General features: G+C 43.9%; 1 protein-coding gene across 11 annotated transcripts in view; it reads right to left on the reverse strand.

Annotated features, from left to right (window-relative positions):
* NFIA (nuclear factor I A) overlaps positions 1-21,180 on the reverse strand; it is a 248,099-nt gene that overhangs the window by 55,882 nt on the left and 171,037 nt on the right. For 4 of the 11 annotated variants that reach the window (XM_033067022.1, XM_033067026.1, XM_033067021.1 and 1 more), the window contains exons 7-8: positions 6,086-6,172; positions 4,961-4,999 (exon numbers count right to left, since the gene is read on the reverse strand). The exons of 5 other annotated variants lie outside the window; for them this stretch is intronic. In XM_033067022.1, coding sequence (XP_032922913.1) covers positions 4,961-4,999; positions 6,086-6,172 — 126 coding nt within the window. The remainder of the gene's footprint in view (positions 1-4,960; positions 5,000-6,085; positions 6,173-21,180) is intronic. 2 more of the 11 variants (XM_033067028.1, XM_033067023.1) reach the window with 1 other exon arrangement.

Consider the following 21,180-nt stretch of genomic DNA (forward strand, 5'->3'; position numbering starts at 1 on the left):
ACATTTAGCGGCCCCCAGTCCGCAGGGCCCCTCCTGTGCTGCTCAGGGATGCAGGAAATTAAAAAGTTAAGGCTGGAGGTGGTAGCTTGGGCAGAGCTGGGGATGCATCCCGGGAGGATGGTGCTGCCTTGCACGGCTTTCCTCAGCATTGCTCCCGGGGGCCAGCGATTACTGGGACTGGAGACCGGATTTCAGCACTTCACAGGGCCCTGAGGAAGGGGCAGTGCCAGCTCTAAGGACACCTCTGAGTCCCTGCTCTCCTCTCTCTGCTCTCTGGTGCAGGGCAGCAGCAAATTACAATCTCCCCCAGCCCGTCTCAGCTGCGCTGGCCGGTGGAGAGGGAATGCAGCCAAGGATCCTCCCCGTTCCCTGCCTCTTTCCATCCATCTGCTCTGAGCAAGGAATAAACAAGAACAGCCAGAACACAACGGCTGGGTAACCCAGGTGGGGGTTAAAAGTGTTCCTTGCTATTCTGTGGGTAGGACTCTTGTCCAAATCACAGTCACACCTGGCACTTTTAGGAAGCACAGCTTTCAGAATCCAGGTCTGAGTCTCCTCTCAATGTTATTTAGAGTGAGAGAGAAGAAAATCAGACTTTGTCTATTTTCATCTTATGGCAGCTTTTAACTACAGAATAAATGGAGAAGTTAATTGCTAAATAAAAGAGGAAAATAAAGGGATTTGTGGCATAAAACGCAGATGGAAGCCTGAGTGGGTGTGCTACTTTAACTTACTGTACTTGTGTTCATGTGATTCTATATGTATGCCAAACATATATGGTCTGAGCCTGCTCCCATTAACATAAATCTGCTTTATTCACTGGACAGAGGGAACCTGATCAAAGACCATGATGGTGCTAAATGGAACAAGATGTGTACTTTCGTATTTTTTTCCAAAAGGAAATATTAATTTGACATTGGTTTTTCAGTTGAGAAGAATTTTAATTGCAGTACACAATAAGCAGAAAATTCAGACAACAATAATCTTGAAACTGTTAGCAGCATTATATTTCTATCAAGGAATTTGTGTGCTTTTTCAACATTAGAGCTTTCTGAATTTTCATTAATTTGGCATTTCCCTAAACACACGAGTTATTATTTTGTTCATTCCACATCATGCATCACACCCTTCTGCTCAAATGCATAATGCAAGCGCAAATGGGATCCTTGTCCTTGGGAGACTCTGGTTACTGGAGCCATTGGATGTTGAAGTCCCGCAGAAAGACTTTCCAAAACTCTGCACTTCGCAAACCTCCAGCCCAAGTTTAATCAGTGAGTGCACGGGAAAAACTTGGTGTTCCTCATCTTGTAAGGGGCACTGGAGCATTGTGGTGGGTTTAATTCCTCTACCTCCTTATGTTTGCCAGTACTAGAAACGCACCACATTAGAGTCTTCCTTGAGTGCAGCTAAAGGTCTTCAAATGTTCATGTATGAGGCTGATATATATTTAAATGGACCAGAAAATGATGCGTGAGAATTGAATGCACAAATCCGCCCCAGAACAAACAACCATCTGCAAAACTCTTTTCCATGGACCTTACCAAGCGCCTTACTAAAAAATAAGGGTTAACTCTGATGGAGTGAAGGAGTCACAGCAAGAGGAGAACAATCCCCCTTCTCTCCAAATCTACACCTCCAAATCCATCCAGTTTCACTTGATTAATTACAGACATTATTCTGCCTGCACACATCTCACACAACAACTCCATCTCTTGTTAGCTGCATTGGTAGACCAGCTCATATTCATCTCCAAAGACCTTTGGAAAATTACCCCAAAATCCCCAGTAGCTCTCTGCCACTAGACTCTTGATGGAGATTTCACAACAAAAGCTATGAGTGAAACATGGTCTGGACCCTCCTTCCCAAGGCACACTAGGAAAAGGAATCACAGAAGCTCAGGTATTACCAGGTGGACCATGAACTCGACAACATGCAGAACAAACAGATGATGCAGAAAAACAAGTCGGCTGTTGAAGAAAAAAACTGATATATGGGAAGCATTTTTCAAGGAATTTTCATCCTCCTGCGTGAATTATTCCAGCAATTCCACTGAAATCAGTATCAACAGAAAGGCTGATCAGCTGCTATATATTTTTTTTTTCCATTCCTGGCGAATTCTTAATCCCAAGCTTCTTGAAACGTTGACGGCTGCACTCCTGCCAGTCATAGTAAGTCTGTTCTATTTAGTGCTGAGCAAACTTTGTCATCAGCTGAGATACGATCACACTGACTGCCATCCATCAGTTTACTGTATTAATTGCTCCAGTATACACAAAATACAACACAGATGGAAATTCACTCATCCTAATGAAGTGCTCTTTAGTTTTCTACGTTCTGAATGGGTGCTGGCTCCCCTGGCTGCAGCCGGAGTTGCCGTGATCCCTGATTAACTACCTGCCAGCGGAGCACCTCGCTTCACGAGGCTAAATCCAGCTTAATAAACACTGATTTTTTACAGAAGAAAAATGAAAGCTCCCCCTCTATCCACTTATCAAACTGCTGCATATGCATCACCAACACACACATCCAGTTTCCTCAGAACTCGACATCTGACAGATCATCAGGAAAACAGAGCTAATCTATCCGTACCCATCAACATCGTATCATAGGTGACTGCCAGATACTTAAGAAGCCATCCAAAAGAAATGTCACAACTCTTTTTCAAGACACTACAAAAGAAATGTTCCAAATAAAATAAAGCAAATGCACGTACAAGTAAATGAGCCAAAGAACTTAATAAAAAGAGATTGATTAAAATGAGGACCAGAATGTTCAAAAAGGACTGAGAGAGAGAGAGAGAGAGGTGCCAAAGGCGCATTAAATGGATTCAATGGCTTTAGGTTTTAAATGCTTTTGGACTCCTCAGCAATTTTTAGCCAAAAATGATAATTCATGTTAGAATCAAAATTCTGATGTCACTTAGGGAAAAAGAAGGTTGAAATTTCTCCTTTGCAAATGAGCACAGATCTATTTATGAAGGAGAAATATTGGTTTATAGTGAGGAACAACCTTGCCTACAGAATTTTAAAGCCGAGCACTACAACATTCACAATTATTTTAAAATCCTACCCCGTGAAAGTCTGCCTAAATGGTTTGGTACAACGTTCTCATAGAGTGTATTACCTTGTCTGTTTGTATCTGTGTTTACAGCATCATCTGGATTGTTTTAGGTCGCTTAAGTTAGAATTCATTCCTGCTCTGCCACCCAAGCAGTTCTTTCAATAACTAATAAACTAGTACTCAACATCTTACCAATTTCTTCAAAACATAATTCCATGAGTGATATATATATTTAAAAACTTTAATGAGAACAGCAATAAGCAGCAGGATAACAGTTCCATTCTGCCTTTGAGTTAATGTCAGCTTCGGCATAATTTTCCATTGTATAAAAATACATTGCAAGAAGAATAAAAAAAAAATAAATTTCTAATGACATCTTTAGACATCTCGTCTAAAATTCATGACTACATTTGTTTCATTTCAAATGCTACTTGAGAGTTTTTCAGCACACTTGGCAGATTAGATATAGCAGCAGGGACAAACTGCAGCCATCCATAGGAGAATATACCTTTATGTGGGTGCTTTGGGGATGGAACATCTATAGCTGCAAGGCAAAAAATGCCATCATAAATTTGGATGGCATTTACAAAGCCCTCTAAAAAGTCTTTGCATATGATTATAGCTGAGGTATGATATTTTTGCAAGTAAAAGACCCAGAATAGATTTATGTTTCAACTATATCTTCCTGAGATGCATATGGATCCTAAATTGCGAGTGATACTAAAGGGAATCTTAGTAACTGAAGAGGATGGAGTAAAATTTTGGGGGGTTTTACTTATTTATTTAATTTTCTTTAAAATCATTTGCTCATTATTTGCATGTCATCAAACCACCATTGGCTACCCAGGCTATATATAACCATGATGGCTGCTAAATGCCCCAGGCATGAGATGGAGATGGGTAAATATGCAGATTTTCTCAACTTGTGACCTCAGTTACTGCATGGTAATGTTTTCAAATGACTTTTATGATGACGAGACTAAGTTTGGTGCTAATATTGGTTTTGAAGATTTAATCGGTGTACACTGCCATTGAACATGTGTTTTAATTAATAGAAGAGCTGTGGCCAGGATTGAAAATAGCCCAGGTGATTTAGCACGGACTGTAAAGCCACCTGATTTGTGCACAATTTGAGGTGAAGAGTTTATAAGTTATTCCAAAGGAAGAAAGAGCTGCAAACTGAGTTTGTGTGCATTGTACCACGGGATTTACAATTTGGCAGGTCGAGAGTGCACTCATGGAGCAGTTATATTTTGGTATCCAGTGGTTTTTGGTGTTTTCACCCTCTGACTGCCATGAGACTGAACACTCCAGAACACCAGGAATAATTTGTAGCTGACCTGCAGCTGCTGAGCTCCTTCCTAGGAAGGAATTCCATGGGAATGCCCACTGGAATGGCACTGGGGACCTGCCACCAGCAGCTCCCAGGCTGAGAGACTGAAGCTGTTGCCACACAGGTGATACCAGAGAGGTGAGCCCAGCCTCCCTTCTCTGCATTTCCAGCGCTCCAGGATTCCCTGAGGGAAGGCAGAGCACGGCAGTTCGGCTTTGGCGTCGCTTCCAGAGGAGCCTGGACGGCCCTGCTGCCTGCAGGTGTGCTCCTGGGAGCTGCCCAAGCCCTCTGCCACCCACTGGGCAGGGGAAAACACGCCTGGCAGAGAGGCAGAGGGCTCCCAGGGAAAATCCCCCTGTGAGTTCCATGAACACAGGCAGAGGTGACATGTGAGTGCTCCCTCCAGCGCTGGCACTCTGGCAAAGTGCTTGGCACAGGCTCTGTCCTTACTAGACACCGGAGAATCCACACCAGAGGGGACACCTGGGACATCCCCCCACAACCCAACACAAAAACTCTGTGCACCGAGAACGAGAGCATTGGCATCGTTTGAATAAGCACACCCACCATGAAGTGCTCCGCGGTGTTCGGGGTTTCTTAGATATCCTGATTTTATAAAAGAAAGTAAAAGAAGAAAAAAGAAACAAGGTGAGAGAGAACACTATCATATTTCGTAGCAAGCAGGATACTGTGTGAAATCTTGGCCCAGTGAAGTGATAAAGGGGAAGCTTTCAGTTTGCTTAAGGGAAAACTGAGGAGCAAATAGCGAAATTACCAAAATACCACATTGCAGAAAATAGGTGCATTTAGGTTCAATTAAGCTGTAAAAAGGAAAATGGCACTTTAGCTTACAAAAACCAAGGGACACAGGGAGCTATCAGAAGCAACTTTACAAGATTTGTGTGCGTGAGGATGCTGCTTCACTGGACCAAGAAAGCTACAGTATGGGACAGGATTTTTCTTTTATCAGACACTTTTGCTAGATAGCTTTGTCCAACCTCAGAAAGTGCTGCTCTGGCATTATGAAATAATCCTACATAACTTGATCTCATGAGCTTAGGAACACAGAAAAATAGCCATGCCAAATCAGATTACAGGGATCCACCTAGTCCAGAATCCTCTCCCTGACAGTGGGAACTAGTGGACGCCTAGAAAAGAGTAAAAAACCAGGGAAAGCACACAGTGGTAATTCTCCAAAACACTCTCCCAAATGATTTGTGATTCAAGGACTTCTAGGACAAAGTTGATATCATGGTATCGAAGCTGCTCGAATCCAAATGCACAGATTACATCCCCCCCCTCCTCCCCTTTTTTGTTTTTTTGGATTTTTACCCCCATGAGATTTCTACCAGTCACACAGAAAAGGTTTCACAGTTTGGTGCTGGCAAGTCCAGCATTCTTGCCACTAACTCAGAATGAGCTAACAGCTTTCAAAAGCCCAATGATGTTATGTGTATAAGAGCATCCAACACTTTTTCCTACGTAAAAAAGTGACATGTGTGCTGAGGTGCTCTAAGTGTAAATACTTTGGGAGATTTGATTTTTTTTTAATTTTATTTTTTAAATTCATTTTTTAAAAAAGAAAAAAAAAAAAAAAAAGCAAGGATCTGGCTGTAAATTGATATTAACATTTTTCAGTATATGTGTAAAACACATGTTTCAGAAGAATAGAAGAGAGAAACTGTCACTCACTGGGAAGCTTTAGAGCTATCTGGCTCCCTGGGAAACTGCATGCAACTATTCTGGTGTCCAAGGGTTTGACCAGTGAGTTTCCTCTTCCTGCAAAGAATGAATGCAGAAGTAATAGAAAGTCTGAGGGGGAAGATTTTAGCAAATGGCTAAAGAAAATCCTATTCTGCCCACTCCAGCAGGTAGGAAAGCAGGTGGTGGTGGTGGAAGAAAAAGGGTGGGAGAGGAGAAAGGGCTCTGAGTCCCTCCCAGGAGCTGGCACAGGGCAGGGCAGGGGGCTGCACTCAGAGACCCAAAGCCCAGCAGCTCAGCCTGGAGAAATCCCTTTGTGTGTGGCCAGCCCAGCCCCAGCCCTGCACACAATGTCAGCACGTTCTGCTCTGATTCTCCGGGGCCTGCCTGGGACTCCCTTTCAGGGACTGAAACTCAGCACTCTGGGCTTCACTAGCACAGAAATCCCCTATTTCCAACAGGAACACTGGCTTCTTAAACATCCTGCTTAGTTTGCTATCCACTATTCAGGGGCGTTTTTTAGAAAGTTTTAATTTTCTAATCGAATCGGTGCCTACACGTGAATTTTTTACTTCATTTATTAAAAGAATCAGTAAAAGCAAGGGTCTAAAAGAAAAAAGCTTATCCTTACTTTTTTGATGGCATATTGACTTTGTAAGAGTCTACAGGCAGGAGTGATATATCAGGGAGTCCCTATAACTTTACTTAAAGCAAAAATTAGAAAGTGATCGGAAAGTTTTATAGAGGAGAGCAGAAACATAATTTTAAGCCTCTTAAAATTGCCTGGACTGTGAAATCAAGTAATGAACACTAGAAAAGGATCTGTCAGCTGGAATCAAAGCTTAGACTAGTCAGCATTTTCTTCCTAAACCTTATTATGGCAAAGATTTTTCATCTCTGCACTCTGTTCAGCCCAACAAATAAACCAACTTGACCTCCACCTGTTACCCGGTGAAGTTCGCTGTCATCTCTGACTAAACCCTTTTCTTTGCCTTCAAAGCCCTCGGCACCACTGAGAAGGTGGGAAGACACAGCTGTGCACTGACTCAAATTGATACCAGTTCATAACCAGACAGCGTTTCACAGTACAAATTACAAGCAACAGAGGAGAGGAGGGGGGGGAAAGAAAAAAAAAGGAGGGGAAAAAAAAATGTAGTGCCAATGAATTCTGGAAGGGGGCAACATTTTTCATCCATTTAACAATGAGATTTTCATAAAAAGAAGTTCTTTTTCTGTTTGGTTTTTTTTTGGTGTGTGTGTGATGTTATGGACCAGCATTTCAGGCAAGAAGCATTTTGCTTATGCCATAACAATGAACCTGTGCTAACACCACAGAGGAAGGACTGAAGAACATAATGGAAGTTATTTGTGTTGCTTTTATATTTCATAACTTGAATGCATTACACTGGTTCAAAGAGGCTCAGCTCCAATTGCATGTAGGTTTCTAGACTTAGGAACAAGTCACAGCTATATAATGTGCAACACTGCTAAATAAAAAGAATTCAATATTATGGAACACAGAACAGCAAGAAATGTGTCATGAGGAAACCCATGTAGCTGCTGCAGTCATTTCTTCAAATATATCATCGTGGCAAAACCATGTGAGAAGCTTTCTAATACAAAGACATATCAGAAAAAGCCATTTCATATAAAGTTGGACTTCTCTGGGTGATTAATGCTACGTTCAACAAAGGAGACAGTGTCTGTCTAATTACATTAAATACTTATCTTCTAGGGATTGGCAGGGTGTTTCTGCTCAATGTCACTTTTCATGACAATGTAATGATAGATCCGTTTACTTACCAGTGCCATTAGCAAAAATTGTACTGTTTTCTCAACTGCCCTCATATCACAAAAATATTTGATTAACATACTGCAGCTTATCTAATACTCTAAGCAACATATTCTGCATAGTTTTCTCTCTATTAAAAGAACAAGATTACAGCTTGTAAAATTTTTATTGCACTCACACAGAAATAAATGAATAATGTGTGATAATAGTTCAAGTACCTTACTAGTTCACAGAACAGGTTTGTTTGATTTAAAATATTAACTCGTACTTAAAATATTAAGATTTTGGGGGAAACAAGCAAATAAACAAAGTCAGTACTCTGAGGCACTACTTCCCATCCAGGCTTTAGTTATTATTTCCTTTTCATTTCAGCACATGTTTTGAAACTTTTAATACCTTTGGGGAGGTGGGGGGAGGGAAAAAAAGGGAAAAAAAGCTTTCATTCCTTTGCTGAAAAATAGATATGGCCATCTCCCAAGTCTTTAAAATTCACCACATTGTGAACTGACTCTTCAGAGTCATGCTACTGTGCCAACATCCAGCAAACAATAACCCTCTGGAAGAATGTACCCAGCCAAGGCAGTTTATATAGTAACAAGATAATTTCATAAACTTATATTGAAGAGCGAGGCTGTGATGTAACATTCTAGCAGTATATATCAGCTACCTGATATTTACTAACAAGGTTAAACTCCTATCTGTTTGTCTCAGCACTCTTCATAATTCACTTTTTAATGGATGGACAGGAAAAGTCAGCAGTGTATGGCACAGATCATTTTTGAAATAGGACAAGACAGCTTATGGCAGTAGCTGCTCCAAAACACCCTTCCTGTTCCCCCACAATCACATCAAGCCTGGACTTTGCAACTACAGTGCTCCATAAATCCTTTAGGGGTGTGTTTCTATTTCCAAGTAAACTGGCAAATTTGGAAAACAAAGGACTCGGAGGAGGAGGTGTCACCATCCACCGAGAGCATCATTTCTCTGCTGCTTGGGTTGGTGCTCCTGGGCAGGAGAAGGCAGGTGGGGAGCTGCCTTCCTCCCGTGAGGAGCGAGGACATCAGCCCCATTTTGTTACAGCTGCCGCGAAATGGCAGCAAGGACGCGCCAAAACCGGCACAGATCCACACAGCCACGCAGAATCCACCCAAACTGCCTTAAAATCCCTTAAAAGTGACTCTTGCAGCGAGAGGATGACACCACAGCCAACTGCCACATGCGACTCTCCAAATTAATAATGGATTTAGGATATTCATTCCCTGAGCTGCGAGGGTTCGGGGTGTGTCTGCAATTATCGAGATATAAGTCTGACACACATTATCCTTCTATCAATGTCATCTCCCTTAGTAGCCAACAGATTATCAGCAGCTTTGTGATATTCCAGGTGTCAAAGAAGAATTAAAAACCACAACAATTGCACAAACAAAGGGACAAAAGATGGGATACGTGTTTCTGAGCCCTGCATATCAATTTAATATGTGCAGCTGACAATGATGCAAATGTCCTCGGGAGAGAGGCAGCAAGATCCGTGCCCAAACATACACACACCACTGTCAGCAAGATGGCAGGGAACAGAAGCAGTAGGATTCCCAGCCCAGGACACATGCCTCAGCAGGCAGAGCAACCCAACGAAACAATCCTCTGGTTGGGGAGAATTTTGGAAGCACCTGATATGGAAAAGGGCCCTAAACAAGCCAGATGGTACTTTTAGCTGGCAGCAGAAAGTAGGAGACAGCCAAAAACATTACAGCATTTCCCCAAGAGGCCAGCAAATCGATTTTTAACCATTTTTTTTTAAAGTGACGCTATGAATATGAAAAATAATGTTTCGATGTCTTTTTAAATCGCTAATTATATGGATAATACGCTTCTGGAGGACACAACTGCAAGAGAGGAGAAAGCAATGGATTTTGACTTTCCCAGGGTGGTTGTATATTTGACATCAAGTTTCTATTCAGTCACTGCCACTGTTTACTCAGAATTAAGTGTCAGTTTTTGTTCTGGGTTTTCCAAATAACATTAAAGAGAAAAATCCGGCAGAAGTAGAGAAATAGCACTGTAAAATCACAATAGCACAACAGTTCACGGGGCATGGGAGAAATGTGGTTTCTAAGCCTGCTTTGTCCTCTTGAAACCCTTCCCCCACCAAATTAATGGGTTTCTAGATGATCATTTTTTAATGGAGGACAAACAATTTCTTTAATACTTACAAGGTGCCATTTGGTGGGGGATTTGCATACGAAATACAGCTGTTTGGGGGAATCTTTTAATTTTTAAAACCTCCAAACAGCCAGAATTTGCAATTCTGCCTGGGCTACAGGGGTGTTTTCAGTGTGATGTCAGATGTTGAACAGTCCTTTGACAGCCAGGAGCAGCTCCTTGCAGAGCATCTTTAGGTTCCCTGTGGCCCAGGGGATTTCACTCAAGGATGGAGAACAGAGGTGAGTTGTAGGGACTGAAAGGGCAGAGGAGTCATGAACTGAGCAGGGATGAGCATCACCCTCTGTCCCAAAGCTGCTCCTCATGTGTAGGACTGAGGAAGAGTCAGAATGATGCTTCCACTTGCTGCTATTTTGTTTAAAAGTAAAAGCCAGCCCTAAGACAGGGTTAAGCCTGGACTACATCCAAAGTGCTTTCTCCTGTTCAGAGCAAGGTAGTGCATTAGTGTGCTGCATCATGGATAATACTGCTGGAGACAAACGTGGGCTGCTGCCATAAAACACTAAATGCGAAGAAAGATAATCCATACATTTATATTTTTCAAATCTCCTTGATTGTAAATCCTCTTTTTTTTTTTCTTTTTTTTTTTTAATAAAACTATTTCCCTCCTATAAATGGAACCCAAGAGTTTGCCTCCAGCCCTTGGTGAGATAAAAAAGTCCCATTTTTTTTCCAGGGGGCTGCAGGTACCAATCTACGTGTCTGGCTTTTTGGGTTCAAAGATCTGCACGCAAAGCTATTGAGGCAAATGAAGACTATGCACAAAACAGTAAAACAGCCTATAATTTTCCAGCTAATTTTAGCAAGAGGATCTCTTATGTTATGCTTTTTGGTGTATATCACACTAAGAATAGCAGCGAGCACTGATGGGAGGGAAGAGCAGAAAGGATGATGTCAGTAGGGCTGGCCAGAGTGGTCAGGACAAGCAGAGGGGGAGGATGCTCTGGATCTCCTGCTCTTCCCTGAGCAAGATGGAACCAGAACAGAGCTGTAGCCATGCTAAATGCTGAGATTTAAATTTCTTTGGAGCTGGAAATTGAAAGAACTTGAAACATCATCCCTCCTTCAGGCTCTCTGGAGGGGTCACTGAATTCACACCGTGAGCTCTGGGGTGGAAGTCACAGAAAACCCACTTTGGGTGAACAGCACAGCTGCTGTCACAGCACACAGACATTTCTGCAGGTATAAGATGGCTCTGCAGAAGCTCAGCCAAATTGTTACCTGAGCTAAGAGGCTGCTGGATGGATTTCTGTGCTTCCCTGTGCTCGCTGACTGCTGCGGTCAAAGTGTTGGGGCAGCACTTAACTTGAAGGAAAGTAAAGAAGGTAACTGGGGAATGATTTATTCACTGCTTCTGGCAGTGAAAAAGAAAACCACTAAGAAGCATCCAGCAAAATGATCAGGCAACAGACAAAAGAAGTAGTTCTTCCTCATGCAGCACTGAGTAAAAGTGGAAATTTCTGCCATGGGATGTTGTGGAGGCCAAAATAAAGAATGGGTTAAAAGCACATCTCTGAAAGGAAAGTTCACTGAAGGCAGCCAAACACAAAGATGGGAACAAAACCTCTGGCTTGTGAAACCAAGCTGTTTGCTGCCAAAATCCATGAGGCTGTACTCTGAAAAGCATCACTGGATGCCTCTCCCACTGTTGTTATCTTTCCTGAAGTGTCCACCACCAGCTCTTGTCAGAGGCAGCAAACTGCCTGCCTAGGTGAGCCTTTGGTCTAGCTGAGAAGAGCCATTTGTTCCTCTCTGTGGGCAGATTTTTGGAGGCTGGAATGTGCTGTACCTGGCACTTGAGAAGCAGGAAAATTGTAGGAGGCATCCAGCACAAGGAAATTAAGGAGAATTGCTCCTCACCTGGTGCAGAAGCAGGAGCACATCTAAAGTCAGTGTGGCAGAAGGTGTGGGAAAGAGAAAGGAAAAAAGAGAGATGTACCTGGTCCTGTACCATCTTCTGCAAGTGTCCAAGGCCAGGTTGGAAGAGAGATGTACCTGGTCCTGTACCATCTTCTGCAAGTGTCCAAGGCCAGGTTGGACAGGGCTTGGAGCAACCTGGGATGGCAGAAGGTGTCCCTGCCCTTGGGATGAGCTTTTAAAGGTCCCTTCCAACCCAAACCATTCCATGATCCTATAATTCCCCTTGTCTCCTAACACCTCTCCTTGCACCTTTTATCTTTGTGTGAAAATGTTTCCTTTAAAACAAAGCCTGTTTTCTCTTCTAAAGCCAAGATCAAACATGTGCAGGGAGTACAGTAGCTGCACTGTGTGCTAGGCACTGGAGTGATGGTTGTACTGGGAATGTTAATAAACAGTGCCCAGAGCAGAACTTCTGCATAAAAAAAAGGGTGTATGTTACATCTCTCCCCCTCTCCCCTGTCTCATGCAATATTTACACAGCTGTGCTTTGTAAAAAGTGTAGGGGGGGTTATTATTATTTTTTTTGTAATTTATTTACCTAAGATAGCCCAGCATCTGTTTTGTGGTGAGCTTCTTTCACAAAGTTTCACAGTTGCCTTGACTGATGCAAAAGGAGGTCGTGCTCCTTACTCAGTGATCTTAAAACCATTTGTTTCAAACACTTAGCCATTCTCTTTGGCTAATTTTGTTCTGTTCTGTGTTTTTGGTTTGTCCTCTGCTTGGAAATGTGCATCCCTAGGGACACCGATCTGGCTAGGTGAGTATTTTAGTTATCTGTTTTATAAAATGCAGAAGTGCACAGGAATTTGCAATAATATGCATCATTTACTGGCTCTCAATATGTACTGTATATTGGCTCTGAAAATTACTAATATTTTCCAGCTGCTTTAAAAAAAATAAAAAAGAAAGGGTTCAATGGAGACTTTGCAGTGGGTCCTTTCCCATGACTGCCTACACAGGTGATGAAGACTTTCCTGTGTCCTGAAGAATTAATAAACCTGAACATTTCTATACCAGCAGCATACCACAGGAGATAAAATATTGCTTCTGCTTCCCAAACACATTAGGAAAAGCAAGTCTGCTGATCTCAACTGCTAAGACAGCACATGAAAGGAATGCAGTCCATTTCCCAACCAAGATCTAATCTATAGGAGAGGTTATAGATCCAAGTCAACATCCTGAATTGGTCCCAGAAGCAAACAAGAAGACTAGTTCAATTTTTGGAAGACTTCTTTTAATGTGTTTAATGCTATTTTGCAACTAAACAGCCCCACGCTGCACTATCAGATGATCTTCAAGGGTCTCTGGGGCAGAGGAGACCTGTCTGGAGCTCACAAAAATTCAGGTTTGACAGACCCCAGATCAGCAAGAAATGCACAGCCACAACCAGAGGAGCTTCTGTCTTTCAGAGCTCACCTGTGGAAGTCTCTGCTTTTGTCTCAGTGCCAAGGAAGGTGGCAGTTTTCACTTGGTGTCAAAAGTGAAGCCCAAGACACATCACTGACACATCAAGAGATATCACTGTCTTTGCTTTAAGTTGCATTTTGTGGGTTGCTGTGGACAGAGGTTCAGGATTCCTGAAGTGTCCAAGGTTAGGCTGGATGGGGCTCTGGCAAGGGACACCTTGGGATGTGGCGATGCCCATGATCCTGGGATGGTGGAAGGTGTCCCTGCCTGGGGCAGGGGATGGCACTGGATGGGTTTTGGGATCCCTTCCAAGCCAAACCACGCTGTGATTCTTTGATTCTTTGATTCTCTGATCAATAATGGGTGGCCCATGGATGACCAACACAGCCCTGCCATCCCAGGAATCCTGCTCTCATTGGGAAGCATCGTTCCAGCCTTTGTCAGGGAATAGTTTTCTATGCAGGAAAACCTTCCTATATGTCTGAAAAAGCATGTAGGCGATGTGAAAAGTGTCTGGTGACAGAAATACCTCAGGTGACCTTACACTGTGCCAGTGCACAAAAGATCTGTTTTTCTCCTGCTCACTGAGGTCAGGGAAAGCAGCACGTAGGGGTGATGTTAGCACCAGGCCAGTCAAAACCAGCTTTAATTTGATAACTACAGGAGAATTCCTTCTGCATTTTCAACTCAGAACTCCTACAGCTCCATCTCCATTTTTAAATGATGCATTTCCTGACATCTGGAACTAGATGCAAGAAGCAAAGCCACAACACTGACCGACCGCCCGACTTCTCCGGGACCGTGCTGAAGGGATGTTTTCCTCAGGGGATTACAGCAAAGCTGAGGCATGTGCTTCAACACTTGCATGGGATTACTAATTTTATTAAAAATGGAAAGCACAGTTTAGGCTGAACCTCAAGGCCAAGTCTTTTGTGTTGTCCAAAGTATGGAAAAAAAAATAATAAAATGAGCCTTGGAGGGATGTGAAAACTTCTAGAACTTTTCTGTCTGAGTTGACTTTTCGGTGAGCAGTTCTTCCTGCACCTCCAACTTCCCTGCCTGGTTTTGAGGCAGCACTGCCAGCAGCATGGCATGTTGTCACAGGTCTCATGCTACTACGTGAATTGCCAAAGACAAGCTGAGCTATTGATCCAGTGGTAATTTGCTGTCAAAATGACTCTGTCTGTGATGGCAAATGAGCAATGTTAATCACTTGACTTGACGAATGCCACTGTGGAAGACTGACAATGCTCAAAGCACCACCATGGACCTGCTGCGTTTTTCCTGCCTCCAATAAATTCCTGGTCTTCACTGGCCTTGACCAATTAGAGTTTAACTTATCCATTAAGGTGCAGTTCTTGGGAAAGTTGTGTTTAAAATCAACAACAACTTATATTGGTGAGTAACTCATCAGCTATGCAGCAGCCTGATTCTGATTGCCTGGCAGAGAAACACACACATTTTGTGCAGTATCTGATAAAAGATCTATAATGTGCTAACACAAACCTATCATGTAGCACCTGTGACTAACAGATTGTGATATCAAAGTCTTGATGCCTAAGTGCTCCTGTAAATGCATTAAACTTTTAGCGGCAGGAACTGTAGACTGCCAGTGACAAGGAGCTGATATGGTATTTCAGTAAAAGTTGATAAGTGTTATTGCTCTTAGAAGAAAAGAAAAATCTTATGTTCCTGAAAACCACTGGGCAGCTTGTGTTTTGATGGGATACTGTAATGCAGAGAGCAGGGATATGGCAACACATGGACTTTATGAAAAAAAAAAGACATTTAAGGAAAGCTCTGTACCCTACAGCTGCTGGAGTTCCTTGAAGTGTGCTCCCATCATACAATTCACTTCAAGCATCTACCTGTTCACTTGGAGACAGGTTTTCAGGTGGATTCCTGCATGTGGGGCCTTGTTGAATTCCATGTTAAAGAAAAAATTTTGCCCTGAGCATGAGGAACAACTTCCTTCCTGAGCAGGCTGCCCCAGAGAGAGTGTGGAGTGTCCCCCACTGGAAACATTCAAGACTGTGCCCTGTGCTCTGGGATGGCCCTGCTTGAGCAGGGAGGTGGGACCAGATGACCCCACTGTGGTCCCTTCCAGCCTGAACCATTCTGTGTGAAATGTTCCCACTGTCTTGAGATATTAAGTTCAACGGAGGAAAAAATGGCACGGGTGCCTGCTGGGAGATGTGCTGAGGTGTGTAATGAAGCTGCTGCACCAGGCAGGTACAGGCAGAACAGCTCTGGGACTGCCTGACCTCACACTCTGGGAACCAGAGGGCAATTCAAAGTCACATCTGGGAAATACTGAGTAAATACAATTGGCAGGGATCCTGGATGTAGACCTCCTCTGGTCTAAGGAAAGTGATGTTACCTAGGTTTTGTCTTTCCTCTATAGGCCTATGAGTATCCAAAAAGTTCAGCTCAAGGAAATTAATAAAGATCATTAAATTCCTGTGTCTAGTTATGATCCAGTGAAAACTGCCCACTGCACAAGTCACTGAAAAGTAATGCCAGAGAATTACTTGACATTGAATACTGCAGGTCTGAAGTTGAATGTTTTCCCAGTGAAAAGGGATTATTTTTCTATTCCTTATTTTGTATAATACATGGCTCTCATGTTTTTCATCTTATTTTCTGCAGTCAGTGCCTTGAATCATTGGCAGTAATGCAGCACAATCATTGAAAACTTCTCTGGGCTCTGAGCTAGTGCACGACATCAAGGCCTTTGATGAGCCCACAGACCTTTTGCCTGAGGACAGATCAGACACACTCTGCATTGCTGATGCTGGGACACACCACACACATTTTATCTTCCAGCCAGTGCCAGGCAACAACTGTGCTTAGGGCATAAAGAACACCATCTAGGATCTCCCTTATAGCACTTTCTCCTGAATTTCCAACATCTAATTCCGAACAGACATTGAAAACAAACTCTTGTGGTCATCTGAACTATGCCTGAATGAGCTTTTCTGATGCATATGGCATAAATAAAAGTTTCCCAGTAAACATGGGGAAGTTTTCTTGCATGCTGAGGAGAAAGCCCATGCCAGATTTAAGAAAAGCATTATTGAAACAAGTTCTGGACTGGATGCCTGTGTGTGGTTGTTCCATAACCATCCATGGGGAGAGACACGGCACCATTAAGTTAGGGGTCACTGATGCTGCAAGGGAAGTACTCCAAAATAAGATCTCAGCTTCTCAGTTGCATAGAAATTCCTCAGAAACTGTTTTCAGAGAGTCCCATAGATGGTGGCATGAGAACAAGCAGCAGCCTGGGTGGTTTAGTGAGCAATCATGAGGCTGACTCTAAAAGCATCGTCACCACCATGGATGAGTCCAGGGGTCCCCAGCAGGGACCTCTCCAGCTTTCTGCAGGTTCATGCAAAATTATCAACCTCATAAGCCCCCAGAACTGTGGGTATGCCTATCAGCCATGCAGTGCAAGAGGTATTGATAATTCCTTAAGGTTTCTGCACTGAAAGTCTTGTTTGTTGCTTGGTTTTCAAGGTGAAGACACACAAAGGCCCCAGCACAGCACAACGGGAGCAGAACATCCAGGGTGGAGCTGGGGCAAGGGGATGACCATGACATCAACAGCCACACCAGTGGAAAAAGGACACAGGGCTCCATTTGCAAACTAAGTTGGTCAAGACCACAACAAAAGTAGAGCTGTTTGTCTCTTCAGATACCTCAAGAAGTGCAAGGAGTGAAAACATGGGACTACTGTCCTCTAGGAACTAAACTACTGTGTGGAAATACAAATAGAACATCTAAGAATAAAGTAGAAGATCTAAGTAAAGAAACAAGTAGAATACCTAAGTAAAGAATCCAATAGGATACTCTGAATTTGCATTTTAAACATTTCTTTCCATGCCACGCTGTAGAAACACAATGGAAGCAGACTTGGCAAACACCATCCATATGTTTCACAAAGTCACTGAGGGAGCACAATGTGAACATTACTCCTGGACTGGATCAAGAGAACACATTAAAAAAATGCCCAAGTTTAATACAGATATACATGAACTCAATCTTCGCTTATTATGGAATTAAAAAACGTATACCTGTAATTATGGCTTACCCCCATTACAAGCAGAGCTGCCACAGAACTGAACACGGGCCAGCTTTGTGCAGGAGCTCAAAGCCAGTGTGCTGTTGCCTTATTTTCTTACTAACATCATCTTTATCCTCTCTTGCCCTTCTTCTCAGTTAACAAGAGTTATGTACTGAAAGTGCTGAGATAAAGTAATGGTAAGGAGGATACCGCAAAAGGTATTTGAAAAGCAGAAGTAATTTACTACATGTCTGCTTTGTTTTACTTCCTAAGCCTTCCTGTTGTGAAAGGGAATTCATCTTTTCTGGCAGACTCCAGCCTTTTTAGGTCGGAGAGCTCCCCAGGAGCTTTCGAGTGCAGGTAAATGGATGTGAGGCTCAAGGAGTACAGCACAAGGAACATGGGATTAATGCTGGGGTTTGCTTTGGCTGTCACGTCTGACGTGCAAGGAGAGTGCTGCACCCTTGGCTTCAGGAAATATCTGCAAAAAAACCCACAAAGCTGAGTCCTTTGCTCATCACTGCAAGCCTGGTGTGCCACGAACAGAAAGGTCGTGCTGCTGCTGGTGGGTGAAGCATTGAAGGATTTACACCCAGGTGGGTGAGGCACGGAGCAGCTACACCCAGCAGTGCCTCCACATGAGACAGACATCAGGGTGCCTCAGCAGAGCAAGGAGAAGCTCAGAGGAAGGGCTGTGGATGGACAAGGGGTGCAGCCTGCATCCTGCACGCAGCAGGGACCCCAGGAGGAAGCATCCACTGCCTAATCTAAATAGCACACAGAGTGGTTTTGTCCTCCTCTGTTCTCCGGCCAGTTTGCACATATGTTCTGAGCATACAGCTTGCCCTCCAAAGACCACTTACAGGGGCAATCACAGGGAAGCAAAGCAGGAAGAAAAGTATCCAAAAAGGGAATTTGTTCAAGAGAAAAAAAAGGGAGACAGATGTAGAGCGACTAGGCACGGCTGGCGGTAAATAACCCTGCCTGGAGTGCTCTCTTTCTCTAAGAGGAGTTCACATATTCCATTTCATATTTCCTTTCTAGGAAGTCAAATCTTTGTTTTCCTGGCATTTGTTCTTTTCCCCTTCTGCATGGTCGAAAGCTGTCCTCTCATTTTCGCTTTCTCTTCTACATTTTGCTCTCTTTGAATTTTGCATTTCTTCCATCTCCCTCTCACACAGACCTGATTTCCCTGCGCTGTCCCAGGCCACACCTTTCAGTACCAGCCTCTGCCAGTGCCTGTGCCACGAGCACATGTGTGCTTCACACCTGCTCCAGCCTCTGAGTCTCCCCTCTTTCACGTGCACACCTCAAAATTAAGCAGATGCGACACACAGAGATGGAATATTCATCCTCTCACTCCCATAAACCTGTCAAGGCATATAGGCCAAGAAGCTATCTCTGCATAAATCTAAATCTCCTGTGAGGAAGCAATCTACTCAAAGGCAATAAAGGCAGAGGATGTATTATTATCTTTGGTGTGGATCCTACTGGGCTGGGAGGTTGGCTGCTGGCTCCTCTCTGAAGTTTCCTTCCCAGCCAGAGCAGCCATCCCACAGACAAGTCTAAGCTTCCTTTCCTTGGTCTGATTTCCTCCTCCTGTTGTTTGGCCAGTAACCCAAAGGACAGGGTTTAATTATGGAGTTTGGAAACCTGGCTTGCACTGCTCTGCCAGCACGGGATAAAACTTCAGCCTGTCTTCTGAAACAGCACCATTCTGCACTGCTGATACCTGTGTTATCCCACACAGCACAAAATGAGCTGCAGGGAAAAAATGCCAAGTCAAACAAAAAGATGGGTTTAGTCTTTAAACTTCTACTGCAAATTTCACCAGGAAGAAAACAAAACAGCGAAGCTCAGAGATTACTGTATGCTAAAAACTGTGCCACCATTTTGATTGTAGATTAAATAAATGGCAAGGCCTTTCTCTGGAAATAAAGACATCAGAAAGGATGGATCTGAAACTGCTCCAGGCTCCAAAGCTCCCTCTCAGAGAGGAATGCTGTGGAAAGCCCCCAGTTAAAATGGGATGTTAACATCACTTGTACAGCTTTCAGGTGACCAGATTATTCTCTAGGTAGATGCCCCACTAAAGGTTCCTGAAATATTTTACACTTCTGGAGGTGAAACCCACAGGGACACACGTTAGAGCCAGACCCAGGTGTGATGTCTGTGCACAGACCACAGCAGGACATGTTCCTCAGGGGAACACCAGTGCCACACCCCTGCTGCCCTGGCAGGGAAGGACACCCAGCACTGCTTTGTCCTTCACCACTGATGAGCTGTGGCTCTTCAGGCAACCCCTCTGTCAGCCGTGCTCTTGCAGTGACCCTGTTTTATAGAGAAGCTGAGGCAATGAATTCAGAGGACAGGCTGCTGGAAAGCCATGGCAGAAGAACTGGGGTGGGGCTGCATGGATAAAGCACAAGGATGGCTTGGAAGTGCATCCCACGTGGGCAGGATAAAGCTCTTTTTCTTCACAGCTGTGACAGTGATAGATGGCTTGGTGAATCTGAGCTGTATCTAGTTGGTACCTGGCTACAGTCCCTGATGCTGCAAGGTGATTTTCTGCCATTTTACAGGCAAGACTAAGCAGAATCTGGGATTTTTCTATAATAAGTGAGGAAGGTCATGAGGAAGGAAGAAACCTTCTCTTGTCTCACTTGCTCTTGCCTTTCTGAGCACCTCAGGAAGTTTGACACAGGCAGCTGTGCTTCCTCATGATGGGCACCCAGTGGTGCCAAGAGCAGCAGAGGTGTAAGGCTTTGGGTACTTCCCTTGCCCAGCTCAGTGCCACCATCCAGCCAGGACTTGGATGAGCCAGAGGTAATGACCACATGTGGGGAAAACCACCAGAAGTGACAGCAGAATTAATGGCCAACCTCTGGCTGCTGCACAAATGGAGAACATTTGTCATTAACAACGAGCACCCCAAACTTTGGGGGGAGCTGTCCCCCAGCCTGGCAGTGATGCAGAAGCAGTGACCCCATCAGTTTTCAGCCATCTGTGACTGCAGAGCAGGCTGTGATCTCTCCCTTTCTGCCCAGCTTTTGTTTTCCGCGTTTCTGCCGCTTCGTGAGGTTTAGCGCAAGGTGAAGCTGTGCCTTACATCATCTGGAGCCTGGAGCTGATGCAGGGGACAGCCCCTGGTGCCCGTGGAGCAGGACACCTCAGAGCAAACACCAGAGCCCTGGGGACGGTGGTGGCAAGGCAGTCACGGGGAGCCTGGCACTTGTCTGCCTGCAGGTCCACCCTCTCCTCCTGCCAAAGTGCCACATCTGCAGTCAATAAGGGCCCACAAGCTGGCTCCTCCTCATTAGAGGAGAGAGGGCAGCTGGCAGGGGATCCTCCAAGGGCTCCCAGGCACAGGAATCAGTCTCCTCCCAGTCTGGAATAGCCCAAATTTGGTGGCTTTCTGGGCATGCTGTAAAGGACAGCTGTTTGACAGGGTCTCCAGAGAAAGCTGTGGGTATGTTTCCTACATGATGAAGGATATAGGTGGCTGGCCAAGTGCCCACAGAACTGATTTTAATGCTGTGCAGGTCGAATTTACTTTTCTGTGCTGTACAGTTCGTTATAAACAGTGCCCTGGACAAGCATGTGTTTTTTTCCAGACAAACCAAACCCATACTATTTTAAATCCAGACAAACAAGAAAGACGAAAAATACGTATTGCAAAAGATC

Source organism: Catharus ustulatus, chromosome 9, assembly GCF_009819885.2.
Source record: "Catharus ustulatus isolate bCatUst1 chromosome 9, bCatUst1.pri.v2, whole genome shotgun sequence".
Classification (NCBI taxonomy): Eukaryota; Metazoa; Chordata; class Aves; order Passeriformes; family Turdidae; genus Catharus; species Catharus ustulatus.